Source organism: Salvia splendens, chromosome 6 (genome assembly GCF_004379255.2).
Source record: "Salvia splendens isolate huo1 chromosome 6, SspV2, whole genome shotgun sequence".
NCBI lineage: Eukaryota > Viridiplantae > Streptophyta > Magnoliopsida > Lamiales > Lamiaceae > Salvia > Salvia splendens.
The window spans coordinates 37,402,959-37,418,700 of record NC_056037.1 but is presented as its reverse complement, the minus strand read 5'-3'; the positions used below and the strand labels follow the sequence as shown (position 1 = coordinate 37,418,700).

The window sequence follows — 15,742 nt, the reverse complement described above, 5'->3', positions numbered from 1 at the left end:
TAGTGCGGTTGACAATAAAGATAACGAGTTGTTGCAAGATGTTCTTGAGAGTTGCATGCATGGATGCATCGTGGATTGTTTGTTCAATTAGCTTGTCTCGATCGGCATTTGATCATCGACCATATTCTCTAACATCACCTTGTACCAGCAGCAATAATCAATGAGATTACAAATGAAGTGCTTACTATTATATCTCTAAATAAAGAATTATCTACTAGAAAGCATTGTGAAACCATGAGGAAATGTGAATCAAAAGACGAACACTAGAACTTAAAATAACAACGAAAAATAAATTTAAACATCAGTCGAGAAAAAAAAAACTTTTGTAGTCTTGCTGCAAACCAATATACACCCAAAGTGTTTTGTTCACATAAGTACGCTGACGTCATAGTTGTGCGTAGAAGCGCCTCAAATCCATTGGACACAATAAACTTGATATAGCTTCGGCAATCGAGAGGATGGCGGTTACGACCAATCAAACAACACGTGGTTGTTAGAATATATTACTCCCTCCGTCTGCGAATAGGAGTCTCGTTTTTCCAATTTACCCTGTCCGCGAATAGGAGTTCTGGTTCACTTTTATCATAAATAGTAATAGGGTTCCACATTCTATTAACTCACTATACTCACATTTCATTTAAAACTAATACATACAAGTGTGACTCATGTTCCATTAACTTTTTTCCACCAAATTTTCTTAATATTTCTTAAAACTCGTGCCGCCAAGAAATGAGACTCCTAACGGCGGACGAATGGGGTATATACTAAATGTATCATATGTTCTTTACATAGGCAAAATATAATCCTAATCCTAGTATAATTATAATCCTATTAGATAGTCATACAGTATATAAATAAATAAATTCATGGTAAATAATCTAAATAAATATGTTCCTATCTTATTGTGATTTGAGTATATTTTTTGACAGTGATCACGTAATGCCAAATATTTTTTTAAAAGTACTGTAGTATTAGTAATTTGATTACTTGCATTTGAATTCAAACAATCTTCGTAGCTTTTTAAAACTATTTATAGCATAATCTTCTCCATTTCTGCAATTCACAATCCCAACAAATTTGATCTCTCGCGGTATTGAATCGGCAAATTAAACTGAAAACTAACAACCAAATCCTCAAAAACTCGGGGTTTTCCGATTTCGAGATCAATGGAGACGGAGAATGCAGAATCGGCGCCAAAGAACGACAGCCTCTGGATTTTGAAATCAATTTTCTCAAAGAAGACCAGCGGAGACGGCGGCGCCGACGCCGATGCGAACAATCCGCCGAACGACAATCCGCATCTTCCTTTTCTCTCAGCTCACGCCAATTCCGTCGTCGCTCGTTGCTCTAAGTAATCAATTTTGTCAACTTTGTTTCCCACCGTTTTACGCCATTCTAATTCCAACTTCCAGTTGTTTTTTTAAAAAATATCCAACTATTTATGTATGACTGTTCTCTATCTCTGGGAATGGAATAACAATGAACATGTGAGCAGCATATTTTGTAATGACTCGAGTGTGTTATATGGTTGATAGGCTTAAAACACGTGAACACGTATTGTTGTTGGCATTATGTTAATGTTTGACAAGGATAGCATCATCTTTTAAGGAGAGTCTTACTTCACCTGCAAATTCCCATTCATCAAATGGGATATGATTCCATGGTGCAGGTTGAATTGTTGCCACTAGTGCATTGAAAACATAATTTGATTGCTACTGTTCATTTGATTCCTTGTGACGTGCCTGTATATTAAGAATGATTTCTAACTCTTTATGAATTTCTTGTAGGATTCTCGCCATATCAACGAAAGAGTTACATGCCCTATTCGATGTAGAGCTACCTAATAATATTAGGCAACCTCCATCCTATGCTAGGAACTTCCTCGAATTCTGCTCGTTTAAAGCACTGCATTTGGCCATCACAAGACCCAATTATTTAATTGACAAGGAATTTTGCCATCTGACATTTGACATGATGGTCGCATGGGAGGATCCCCATGTTGATAGTAACCTCATAGATAATGTATGACTGCAACTGGCCTTTTTTATTCCAAAAGTATTATGTCTATCAAATGTTGTACTAGTTTGCACACTTTTTGTACTAATGCAGTACTGTTTGGACTTTGCTCAAGAGGATGGATGTTAAGCGAATTCCTGCTTTATTGTCACTTCTCTTTCACTTTTGGTCTCATGAATAATATGTTACCGCAGGAAATTGCTTCCTGCAGCAATCAGGATGTGGAGGGTGAAGATGGTTGGTCATTATTTTATTCCAACTCAACCAAAATGGCTGTTCAGGTGGTTTTATCACTCAAAAGAGTCCAGTGTTAGTTTGAATTTGTGTCATATTACCAGCATCATTCACGTCGGTTATGTTATTGAAAACTTAAGGTTGATGACAAGAAAACTGTTGGGCCAGAGGCTTTTGCTCGGATAGCTCCCGCCTGTCCGGTTATTGCAGATGTAACAACTGTTCACAATCTTTTTGATGTTCTGACAAGTTCTTCAGGTCCCCGACTTCATTTTCTGATATACGACAAATACCTCCGGAGTCTTGAAAAGTATGCCGCATCCACTTCCTTTAGCTAACTTCCTGCATGAACTCCGTATTTGTCTTTCCTGATCTTTTAAAGAACTTGATTTACAGAAGATCTCAAGTAGTTGGTTAGTTTGTTGAGTCTGAAGATGCATATAATCTCTGTATGCATCTTGTCTCAAAATTTAATGACAGAAAGGCCATGCAACTATCTTTAGTGGCATGTACATGCAAAATCCCTCAACTCGCCTTCATGATGGAGCTGATTAAATACTTTGCAGCAAAAATAAAGATGCAAAAAACAGTTTGTGTTGTATGCACGTTGATAGACCTACCGTTTCAGTTCAGTTTAAGCAAAATGTCGATAATTTTATCCACGTTGCGTCTTTCAAAATAAAAACTACAGTATGGTACATGTATATTTTCATGTAGAATTTCGATGGAAGCATGAAAGCTGAAAATTAGACAGATTACTTATGTATGGTCTGGAAATCTTAGTGACTCCTACTTTCTGATTATGTATGGTCTGGAAATCTTAGTGACTCCTACTTGTGGTGCAGGGTTGCAAAGTCCGCACAAAATGCATTGGGACCACAGGTCATTGCCTCTCTTTCACTTGCTGATGATGAGGTTATTATAGATATTGATGGCACAGTTCCTACACAACCAGTTTTGCAGCATATTGGGATGTCTGCATGGCCAGGTAAGCTGTAACTTCACTTTTGGAGCTGATTTAGCTGGTCAAGTCCATTAAGGCCCTTTTCAACTGCCTAAGTTTCTCTGTATTATCTGTATGGATCACTTCAGGAAAAATAAATTATTCCCTCAGGCAGAACAATTATATTCTTTCCTTAATGACTCTGCATTGTATGGTACTCCTATTGTATATCCTATAGTACATCTTGACATGTTTATACTGACTAAATAATGAATAGCTGGATATATCAACTTTGAAAAGTATGTAACTGTTAGACGATTACACAATTTCAAAGGTTTGAGCTATGATTTATGTTGTGTATAATGATTTGATTTACTCTAATATTGATCTTTCGAATGTTCATTTTCTGTTATCTTAGTATTGGTTATCAATCTTGTTTGATCATTTCAGGGAGGTTGACATTGACAAACTATGCTCTCTACTTTGAGCCCGGTGTTGGTTTATATGACAATGCTGTAAAATATGATCTAGCAATCGACACAAAACAAGTTGTAAAGCCTGAATTAACTGGACCCTTGGGTGCTCGTCTTTTTGATAAAGCTGTTATGTACAAGTCAACAACCATGTATAGTCTCTACCTCATTTATACATGCAATCTCAAATAATATAATTATCTTGTGAGTCTTGACTCTAGTTTCGGTATAGGGCAGAGCCCGTCTATCTGGAATTTCCTGAATTCAAAGGTTGCTTGAGGAGAGACTATTGGCTAGATATATGTCTGGAGATTCTGCGTGCCCACAGGTTCAATAGGAAATATCATCTAAAAGGAAACCAGCAATCAGAAGTGCTTGCTCGGGCGATTCTTGGAATTTTTAGGTTTCATGCAGTTAGAGAGGCCTTCCGTGTCTCATCATCCAATTACAAGACTTTGTTATGCTTTAACTTGGCTGAAAGTCTTCCAGGTGGAGATATGATAATGGAAACTCTGGCGAGTCAAATGGCCCTCATAAACCCTAGTGCAGGCCAACAAGAGGCTTCTATTTCTCCAAATTCAAATAGGCGGCCTATATTCCCTGTTGCACTTCTTACACTTATTAGACTAAAAATTATTTCACCGAAAGAGGGAGAAGTAAATGTAGAAGCCACATATCCCGCTGGGAATCTTCATGTTGGTGAAGCAAATCCTCTAGAAGCTGTTGTGAAGCAGTTGGAACAGAACACTGGAAAGGCTGAAGCTGCTCAAGCAACTGTTGATCAAGTCAAAGTTGAAGGAATCGATACCAATGTAGCAGTGATGAAGGTTCCCTTATTACAATATTACATGCTTTGCCAGTTGCACTTTTTATTACTATCTTTTTCTTCATGAAGTTTACACATATAAGTGAAGCTTTCTCTCCTTTTTGGCAGATATATAATCTGTATGATGCTATAAGCTATTAATTGTGTATTTTAAATCAATGGTGCTTCCTTGATTGGCTAATTAATTGCTTTCATAAGTTAACTTGGTCTTCTAGACGATTAAAATCTGGTACTTTCTGTTTCTAGAAAATGCCAGCATTAGGTGTTTACGCTGATGTGAATTTCTGTGGTCATTAATGTGAATAATGTTATTGGGTAACATATTTCTTGTTCCTAGCTTTTCTCCTGATAAGATGCCCATTTGTCTGTAGGAGTTGCTTTTCCCAGTTATTCAGATATATAGCCGGATTGAGCGTTTGGCTTCCTGGAACAATCCCTTCAAGTCAATGACGTTCGTCGCAATATTTAGCTATTTGATAGTTGGGTAAGAACCGATATCATATCTTTCTTACACTGCTTCAATACTCATATTCTTTAAACACTTCGAGCTACAAGCTCTCAAAAATGTTTGATTTGCTAAAACTCCTATTACATCACAGGCTACAATTAAAACCTTATTAACTCGGCTTAACTTTTACCAACTGATCAGTTATCAGCATGTACGCTTGCACCTTGCATGGTCTTGTTTATACTCTTTTTTCAATGGTTTAAGGTCCAGGAGTATTCTTCCAATAATCTTGCACATTTTTTCTCAGTTCTTTTAAAATATATTTTTGCACCTAAATGCCGGCTTTAAGAAGACATTCACTCTTTTTGGAGTCCACACTTTCAAGCAAGATATGAGAAAAATGCTCTCCAAAATTCTAGAATTAACCACTCTGTTGACCACCTACGATGTTTATATTGGTAATCAGTCGATAGGAGATGGATGCTTGTTGTTCCCAACAATTCTTTTAGTCCAGAGCCCCCTGAGGGAACTTTTTCGGTTCTCCTGCTAAACTAAAGAAATCTTTTAATGTTAAACTGGATAATCTTCTCTCAACTTGACTCTAAAATATAGTTGAGGGTAGAGACATTTATGCAAAGACTTATTAGTGATTATTATTACTATGGTTGTTCCAGACAATGTGTGTGGTTTTAAATGGTGGTTGGCTTCAAATTGTGTAGCATCTGAAAAAGGGGCTTGGACCAATTTACGTTATCATCCATTTATGTAGCATTGTGATGAGGCAAGTTGTAACTAAGTATCTAAAGGCACGCTACAACTTTCAGGGGCTGGGCCAAGTATCTAGTACCATCTGTTTTCGTATTTTTGGCACTCATGATGCTCTGGCGCAAGTACGTTTGGAAAAGAAGAGAACTGGAGGCATTTAAAATTGTACCTCCCCCTAGCAAGAATCCAGTTGAGCAGCTGATAATGTTACAAGAAGCAGTAACTCAACTCGAGTCGCTCATCCAAAGTGTCAACATTGCTCTTCTCAAAATACGAGCACTCCTCTTTGCTGTTGCACCACAGGTATCACCCTTACTGATTGATGATTTGACCCTTGCATTTGTTTGTGATATATAGTTTTGGTGATTGGCAGGCGACGGATAAGCTGACTGTGTTGTTGTTTGCAATGGCTATGGGGCTTGTATTTGTGCCAGCGAGATATGTGATATTGATGTGTTTTCTCGAGTTTTTCACGAGATATATGCCGTTGCGAAGGACAGGTACCGAACGAGGGATGAGACGGTTGAAGGAGTGGTGGATCAGAATACCAGCTGCTCCTGTGCAGATTGTCAAGCCAGATGACAAAAAGAGGAAATAATCACAGCAATTTGCTATCATGTAAATATTTTTCTATACTAATCTTGCTCAATGACTTGAGTTTTAGAGACAGGCAGCTTTCACAAATATATTTTTAGATTTCATATTTAAATTGTACTCCTATCAATTGTGTAATGTGGTAAAAATGTTGGAAGAACTGTTTCCAAAAACACTAACAAACTGGGACCATAAAACTATATTTGTTCATCTCATCCTAGCATAATCCATGTTTTCGATTCGACTCAACCAATCCGGTATTTTTTCCATGTTTATATTCTATTTCATGAATGTGATATACTTTGTGGGAATTTCTAATAATATCTAGTCTTGTTCCTATTTTAGCCCATTTTCTATTTATGCGTATTAGCCCAATTAGAAAGGCACGACAAACTTTATAGTTGTGAATTGGGTATATAACCAATGGGCATCGCTTGATCAAAATTTGAAAGTTGTTTATTATATGTTTGTTTTAATTTCTGTTGTTTGTGATGTTACAATTGATACATTCATAAGACTTTATACTAACTTTACATTGGAAAGACATGTTAGACCTTTCTTTTATTACCGGGGGATCCCCTATTGTGACATAATGTACAACGGGATTTATTGTGCTCACACATAGATGTGAATACAAATTAATCCTAATAAACTTGTATAAAAATCAATGAATGGTGGTGATAATATCCATCATCCTCACTATTTGTGGTAAAAATATACCAATGTCATAATTACAAACACACTGAAATAGCAAATCGAGTTTCATTCGCGGACGGATTGAAATCAATCGCGAACAATCCAAAACGAAAACCGAGAGATTGAAATAGCTAATTGGGACCGTTAATCGCGAATGAACTAAAATGACAAAACCAAGACTCCAAAACACGGAAGGACTAAAATGACAAACGAGACTCTTGATTGCAAGGGAATGACAAACCAAGACGTAATGGAATACGGAGAAATTCTTTTCAATATTTTCTTTTTCTATTTTTCTCAATTCATGGTCTGCAATGATTAATAAATTTATTTTTAATAATTATTCAATTATAACAAATTCATTTTCAGTAACTTCAACTTAACAAGTCTTCTAGTAATTCGGTATTAGGAAAAGGCAAAAACAAGTTTACTCTTTCTTAACCATCTAACAATTTAGTATTATTCATCTTCGAAAAGATGAAAGAAAAGTAGTTTTAATGTGAATGAAGAAACAAGAGCTATGAAAAAATTGAGCCCCAATGCTACATAATTAGTACAAAGAATCAATCAACTCAGCTCTTTTTTAATCTTTTTACTGCGGCCGTTTTCCGATTCACCGCTCTTCCGCTTCTTCTTCGCCGGAGAATCTCCATCGGTCTTGGAGTGGGACTGCAGCAGGCGGTTGAAGGCGTCGGAGGTTCGCTCCAAATAGATGGAAACTGCAGACGAGGAGCCGTTCTCCACGGCGGCGAATCGGGAGACGAGCTTCGCCGCTCGAGACAGAGGGATAGGTTTTGTCGACAGCACACGCGCCGATATCTTCATCTCCGGCGGCGGAGGCGGCTAGGTTTTATTGATTTTAGTTTTTAGGGCTTTGATTTAGGGGCGGAATATACGGCGGCGAGAAAATAAGAAGAAAATTCTTTATATAGCTGGTACTCCTTCCGTTTCTTCATAGTTGAGGCAAAACTTTTCGGCACGGAGTTTAAGAAATGGATGTTGAATGTATTAAATAAATAGATAAAAAGTAATAGAGGGAAAAAGTAGAAAGAATAAAGTACAGAGAATAAAGTAGAGAGAATAAATTAGGAGAGAGAATAAATTAGGAGAGAGAATAAAGTTACTATATAGGTAAATGACTCAATTATGAGAAAACTTCCCAAAATGAAAAAATGACTCAACTATAGAGAAGTGGATGGAGTATCTACTTAGTAAGTTAATGATTTATTTAAAGTATTTAATCAAAAAATCTAAACATTGAATTTCAGATGATATAAAATTGTAAATAAATTAAAGTAAATAGGTTGAAAGAGTGCATGCAACATTATTTGTAAACCTAATCCGTTTAAATAACACTCCGCAAATAGTATTAATATATTACTATTAAAATTTTACGTCTCAAAAAGAGGGAGTAATTTTAATTTATGAACAGCGGGTCTACAAACTTGCAAGGTAAATTACATCCATAATAAATTCATATTAGTAATTACAAGAAAATCCATATGAAAATTAAATTCATATTAGTAATTACAAGAAAATCCATATGAAAAATAAATCATATAGAGTACTATAAATTTAGTAATTGCAATTACATTCGTGCAAGATTATTTTAAAAATAATATCAATACATTATTGAAGAAAATCCAAGCATATCGATGCCTAATCTTTTCAAACTTAGAATTTAATTTTTATTTGGAATTGAGAATTATGAATATAAATATGAACATTGTTATACTGAGTAATAAAGATGGGTGCAACAAGTAATAAAGATGGGTGCAACAAGATTAGTAGTTCTCGAACACTTCCCGATCGATTGTCTTCCGATATAGAATCGGAAAACTACATTCGAAGGCGCACCCCACGACGACCAAAGGGCCGAATAAGTTGGCGATGTACCACAACAAGCTTCTGAAAGAAGCTATCTCCAAACTCATACTAGAGAAGCGCAGTGCATGCATAGTTTACAGAGACTATTATAAATATATTCTCCAATTAAGGAATGCGAATATTTTGATTTACAGAAAATGTGTGGAGCAGCTAATGTCAGCGTGTGCGAAAGTGTTGATCGACACTTCAGTTGGGACGACATCCACATGACTCAACAAAGCTACAAGTGGATGCCTCAACAAAGCTACAAGCTTATTTGATCATGTGGTTGGTACCTCTTCAATCAACTTTTTGCTTCTGATCGATTAAATTTTTTAAAAAAAATTCTCCATTTTTATTATTTATTTCATTCGACTCTAACTTTGCACAAAAAAAGAATGGGTTAAGGAGAGAGTAGCGTCGCTTTTCAACAAGCAATATGATAAAAATAATTTTATTTTTCACTTTTAATTATAATAAAATACTTCACATATTTATAATACGATTTGAAATATAAAAGGATAGAGAACTACAAGTAAGTCAAATTAAAACAAACTAAATCAAATAAAATCCTAACGATCGATAAGAAACAAATAAAAAGAATAATAGAGATCGATAAGAAACAAATAAAAAGAATAATAGAGAAACTAAACTAGTACTTATATTCTAGATTAATGGAGAAAATTAGACAAGGAAGGTTATGATCACATATTCGAAACAAATAAAAAGAATATTTATTTTTTTTATTTTCTTATTTATTTATCTATGAAATGTGCGTAAATAAAATTCAAAAAATCACGATGAAAATTGCAATTTTATTGAGATTACAAGTTACAACAATTACAAATCACAAAAAACTTGAAGTCTTGAAGTCTTAAACAAAAAATTTAAATACAACGAGACTGCTAGTCTACAACGAAACTAATTACAAATTACAAAAAAGATTTGAAGTTCTGAACAATAAATTTATAAGTATATATGTTTCTACATAACTAAATTGAGGACACCTTTAGCAATTCAACCTTAAATGTTGAGTTTAGTCTAACAATCAATAATTATAGTAGAATTGTCAAAAGTTTCCCGGATTTAGCCTTATAGAAAAATCTACTTCACTGACTAGAGTATATGCAAATACAATTATTTAATTGTATTTGCATATTTTTAAAGTAGAAACAAATAGAAAAAAAAAGAAATTAAGGAAAAAATACTTGAGCTCAACTTAAATTTAAAATTTAAGTTGAGGTGCCTACGTATCCCCAATGCTCATTTGCATTAGGGAATCAAAGCCCACGTAGTTCTCTTACCTTACTTACCTATTTGGCTTGGCCGGCGGTTGACGGTTGGCCTACGATTCATCCCCGGTGAAATATTCTTTTGATTCCTCCTGACGATCATCCCAATCATTTTCTTATTCTCTGACGTCAGCTTTGGCCCAATCATCAAGTAACACCACGACTTCCATATTTTTTGCGGAGAGCTTACTTCTTGATTCATTCAACACACGTGATCCAACACTGAAAGCGGACTTGACGACAACAGTGGAAGCCGGAACCGAAAAAATCTCCTTGGCCATTGACGCAAGTATGGGAAAATCTTTCTCGTGTGTTCCCACCAATCGAGGGCCTCGATTTGGGCGGGAGGAGTAGGACCTTCATCACCAAAGGAAAAGAGTGAATCGAAATATAAATCTAACTCACTTACCATACCTGAGGTCGACCTCCCGCCGGTGTTGTAGTTGTATAGGTCGGCTAATTGGGATTGCGCGTCGGGGTCATCATAATCAGTTTGAAATGCGAAGCAAAAATTATGTTGTTGAGGAGGGGTAGGTCTTCTGACTTGGTGGGTACTGTTATACTTGGTTTCATATTCGGTGTAGAGAGCACGCAAATTAAACTCGAAGGTTTGTTGGATAATTGACATGTCCGGGAGGTTTATTTGAAATGTTTCGGTTAGGTTTACTCCTCATTAGTCATTGGTATCCGCTTGCAATGTTTGAAATGGACTAAGATCAATAGAACTCAAATTGTTATAATAAAAATCTAAAAACCTGGAGGTACCGGCTAATTTTCATTTTGGATCCAAGACCTTTGCAATCAAAAACACCATTGGAATCTCACTGAAATATTTAAGCCATTTGTCAATCATATAATATAAAACACACATCAATTCAGGAGAAGAGTAAGCATTTTTCATCGCAGTTTTAAAACCAAGTGATATATTCATGCAATGCTTTAAAACACGAACAACATTGCAATAATAAGCACCCGATAATTCAACAGTCGCATTTTTGAAATATTTGAACAATTTAAATAAACTCACGCTATGATCCCAACAACTATGCGACAGATATAAATCAGAAATGAGATAGGTTCTAAAAAATCACACAAATAATCTTTATGCCCCAAAGTAGAATTCAGACAATCATATGTCGAATTCCATCTATGAGACACATCCATGGCAAAATTCGTATATCTTACCTTCTTTTGATGGCAATACTTCTTCCAAGCTTTGCCAATAGGCGGCTTTTAATGGATTAATCTAACTGCAGTTCTAATAGGACTAACATGCTTTTGTCATAATTCAAGCGCATCTTGTACACATAAATTCAAAATATGACATATGCATCTTTGATGAAAATACTTACCACCATTAACCAGAGCACAAGCCGCAATCAAGTCATTAATACTTACAGTGTTAGCAGTTGCATTATCAAAACCAACAGAAAATATCTTACTGCATAATTGATATTCATTCAAAACTTGAATAATTAAAGAAGCAATTTCGAGTGCAGTGTGTGGTGTCTCAAATTCTGTAAAACCAATCAAACGCTTGTTCAAAGTCCAACTATTGTCCACAAAGTGAACCGCAATGCCCATGTATGAATGTCTATTAAAAGAATCAATCCATACATCTGAGAAAATGTTCACTTTGTGTTCCAAGTTGAGTAAATAACGTGATAATTCAACTTTTTTCTCCAAACATTGTCGAACGGTAGATCGTTGAACGGTCATTCGACCTACTCTTTTGACAGCTACGTTCAAACCACTTTGCATAGTAACCTCAAATTTTTTGTCATCATAAATATTAAAAGGAAAATGCTTCATTGCAGCCCATCTAGTCATAACGTCAGCAAAATGTTTAGGATCATATTTAAAAAGGGGAGTACCTAACGAACCTAAGCCACCGTGTTGGAAGTTTAGTTGGGTTTGGGTAGCGGCAGTGCCACATTCTACCGGATGTTTTGTCACCAAATGACGACGGAGGGTGCCATATCCCCCACCGCTCGCAAATTTGTAGACTTTATCACAATAGTTACAATATGCATGAAACGCCGATGTCTCTTCTTGAGAGAGCGGATCATTAGGACTTGAAATTACCACTGGGACCTTCTTGTAGTGTTTAACAAAAATATTAGATTTCAATGTATTTTTAGTGGGTGGATGGGGAGGCATGTCCTCATTTCCGTCGGTGCTAGACGGGATACGAGAACGAGATCTATCATCATTGTTGTCCGAGTCCGACGATATAGCCACGTCGTACTCGTCATCTTGTTGCACGGAACTACCACCGCCCCCCACCTTGATGCATTTGAGCGAGTAGTATGACGGTTATATGATCTTCTTCTATCTATAAATATTATAAAAGTTGAAGTTTTAATTAGGAACACAAAAAAAAAGTAAAAAACTCAATCTTAAGAAATTATGAATTGTAAAAATAATTTTATTTTTTAGAACTTACTTGCATGCGTTTAGCCGCCACTCGGGAAACCTCTTCCATAACTTCTCGACGACTAGGTCGCTTTGATTTTTGGGGACGACTACTTTGATCTTGAGAAATTCTTTTGCCCCGATCCACCACGTCCCGATCCACCACGAGAAGAAGACATAATGCAAAATGAAAGTAGTATGGATTATGAAGTATTGAATAAATGGTAAATTACGAATATAACAACAAATATAGTAGTAAACAACTTGAGCAATTAGAGAGAATGAGGATAGAGAATAGAGAAATTGAGAAGGAAATCATTGTTAACACAAGAATGGGGCGAGTAAAAATGATGGGGAAGTAGGGTATTTATAGGAGTAAAATTGGAAGAAATAAAAAAAATTTCAAATTTCAAATTTCGGCCGGTTTACCGCATGAACCGGCGGTCCAGTCCACGGTTTCTTACGGAAACCGCCGGTTTCTGGCCGAAAACCTGCGGTTTCTGAACGGTTTTCAGGCCACCTATACGCTGCCACCTGAAAACCTGAACCGTCGGAAACCGGTGGTTTCTGCCGTAAACCGCCGGTTTTTCTGCACACCTAGCCTGAAAACCTACGCCTTAGCCGGAATCCTACCGTTGGAACCGCCGGTTACGGTTCATGATTTTTTTGAACCTAAACCGGCCCGCTTGAACCGCCGTCGCCGGTTCCGGTTCCGGTTTGTAAACCGGCGGTTCCAAACTGCCGGTTAACCGGCGGTCCGGTTCGGTTTGTACATGCCTAGCCATCACCGGTTTTCCCTCAAAAGAAATCGAAAAACTCCAATAGAAAGAGCCCATCATCCCAAAGCTTTGTACCACTCCACAGCAAAAACCCTCATGTCGTTTACAGAGACATCCAAAAGCTTGCAAAAGAGAACAAGCTTGAGAGCAAGCCCTCAGCGTGTTGGACTACATGGACCGCCGCGGCATCCCCACCAACGCCACGACGTTCTCCGCCCTCATCGCCGCGTGCCTGAGGCCGAAGTCGATAGAGGCAGCAAGACGAGTGCATATGCACATCAGGATAAACGGCCTTGAAGGGAATGAATTCTTGCAGACAAGGCAGGTTCACATGTATGCAGGTTGTGGCTCGATTGAGGATGCGAAGAAGGTGTTTGGCGCGATGCACGTTTCCAGCGTTTATCCCTGGAACGCGCTGCTTAGGGGGGCCGTGGTTTTGGGGAGGCGTAACCATCGCGAAGTGTTGGGTTCATTCAATGAAATGCGCGCTGCTGGCGTGGAGATGAATGTGTATAGCTTCTCTTGCTTGGTCAAGAGCTTGGGAGGAAATCGGGCGCTTCGCCAAGGGTTGAAGACGCATGGATTGTTGATCAAGAATGGTTTTTTGGGGGATGTTATAGTTAGGACTAGCTTGATTGATACGTACTTCAAGTGTGGCAAGGTTAAGCTCGCGTGTAACGTGTTTGAGGAGGTCGAGGAGAGGGATGTCGTGATGTGGGGAGCAATGATAGCCGGTTTCGCTCATAATAAGTTGCAAAGAGAGACATTAGTGTACACCAGGTGGATGGTTAAAAAGGGATTGCAGTGAATTCTGTTATAGTCACTAGCATTCTTTCGGTGATAGGAGAAGTGTCTGCTCGAAAAATAGGACGCGAGGTTCACGCGTACGTGGTTAAGACCAAGGATTACTCGAACCTCCCATTTATTCAGTCCGGACTGATTGATATGTATTGCAAGTGTGGGGATATGGTTTCGGGAAGAAAGGTGTTTTATGGAACAGCGGAGAGAAGCATCGTTTCATGGACTGCTCTTCTATCAGGTTATGTTGCGAATGGGAGGCTCGAGCAGGCGCTGAGATCCGTTATCTGGATGCAACAAGAAGGGTTCAAACCTGATCTTGTCACAATCGCTACTGCTCTTCCGGTTTGTGGAAAACTGAGGGCGTTGAAGCAAGGGAAGAAAATCCACTCTTACGCGATCAAGAATGGATTCGGGCGAGGAGTTTCAGTAGCGACGTCTCTGATGATGATGTACTCCAAGTGTGGCGTTTTAGACTATTGTGTAAGGGTGTTTGATAACATGGAGAGGAAGAATGTGATTGCGTGGACTGCCATGATCGAAAGCTACATAGAATGCCAACGCCTGCACGAGGCAGTAGATATCTTCCGAGCACAGGCCAGACTCAGTCACGATAGCAAGAGTGATGAGTGTCTGTAGCCAGCTCAAGGCTCAAAAACACGGAAAGGAGGTCCACGGGCACGCTCTGAAGAAGGACTTCACCTCTGTCCCTCGTGTTTCTGCTGAAATTATTCGTATGTACGGGAGCTGGGGAGCCATTGACAAGGCTAAGCCGGCTTTTGAGGCCATTCGTGTTAAAGGCTCGATAACTTGGACTGCCATCATTGAGGCTTATGGATGCAGTGGTCACTATGATGAAGCTATACATGTTTTTGACAAGATGATATCGGATGGTTTTTCGCCCAATGAGTTCACGTTCAAAGCTGTCCTACATGCTGGCGAGCAGGGTGGTTTTGCTGATGATGCAACGGGGGTCTTTACTTTGATGACTCGGAGATACAACATCGCAGCATCTGAAGAGCACTACAGTGGCATAGTTGGCCTTCTGAGCCGTGTGGGTCGAACGGAGGAGGCTGAGAAGTTCGAAAAACTGAGTTCAGTCCTTGCTTTGGCTAAAAATTAACGACGTCCTTGGTTCGTTTAACGCGAATTTTAAACGTTCAACAGCCTTGCTTTCGTGTATATTTTCATGCCAAAAATTGTTTCCTTTGCCTATTGATAGGACCATGTAAAAACGTTATTAGGACCTTAGCATCTTTATCATAAATCAAATTGTGAGTTTTATTCTCTCTTTATTTTATAATTCACTGAGAAAATTATCCTAACTTATAAAATGATCATTCATGGTCGTTTGAGGAGGCAGATTCACCGTCGTTCACAATCCAAGTCAATCCCTAATAATATTGGAAACGAGGGTAATGAAGAAAATTGGAAAAAAGAGCTTTCAAAGCATGTTAAACTTTACCAGTACATAGCAAGTTAAAACATGTTAATGTGGTTCTAAGTCCTAACACCTACATTCAATTTTAAAAGCTTGCACATGTGATGTTACACCAATATAAAGCTTCCTTTCATATATCTCGACATGACAAAAATA

At 37.8% G+C, this 15,742-nt stretch overlaps 2 protein-coding genes across 2 annotated transcripts; both read left to right on the top strand.

Moving 5' to 3' along the window:
- The first annotated feature begins 1,081 nt into the window (after window positions 1-1,081).
- Window positions 1,082-6,459, top strand: LOC121807238. Its single transcript, XM_042207456.1, has 10 exons — window positions 1,082-1,351; window positions 1,788-2,022; window positions 2,211-2,297; window positions 2,391-2,560; window positions 3,096-3,238; window positions 3,644-3,818; window positions 3,899-4,493; window positions 4,864-4,976; window positions 5,765-6,008; window positions 6,079-6,459. Exons 1-10 carry the CDS (start codon window positions 1,167-1,169, stop codon window positions 6,301-6,303), a joined length of 2,172 nt encoding a protein of 723 aa, XP_042063390.1. The 5' UTR covers window positions 1,082-1,166; the 3' UTR covers window positions 6,304-6,459.
- A 6,003-nt stretch (window positions 6,460-12,462) lies between these two features.
- On the top strand, window positions 12,463-15,268 carry LOC121809222 (pentatricopeptide repeat-containing protein At1g71460, chloroplastic-like). Its single transcript, XM_042209761.1, is given in 5 exon segments — window positions 12,463-12,468; window positions 13,350-13,490; window positions 13,493-14,150; window positions 14,153-14,735; window positions 14,737-15,268. Coding segments are annotated over 5 exon segments (1,920 nt in total).
- The last annotated feature ends 474 nt before the right edge of the window (window positions 15,269-15,742 follow it).

What these genes read in the sequence shown, in the direction of transcription:
- LOC121807238 (XM_042207456.1), top strand. Translation starts at nt 1,167, where the DNA reads ATGGAGACGGAGAATGCAGAATCGGCGCCAAAGAACGACAGCCTCTGG. An exon ending in TACCTCCGGAGTCTTGAAAA is followed by an intron (nt 2,561 to 3,095) that starts GTATGCCGCATC and finishes CTTGTGGTGCAG; the next exon opens with GGTTGCAAAGTCCGCACAAA. An exon ending in TTTAGCTATTTGATAGTTGG is followed by an intron (nt 4,977 to 5,764) that starts GTAAGAACCGAT and finishes TACAACTTTCAG; the next exon opens with GGGCTGGGCCAAGTATCTAG.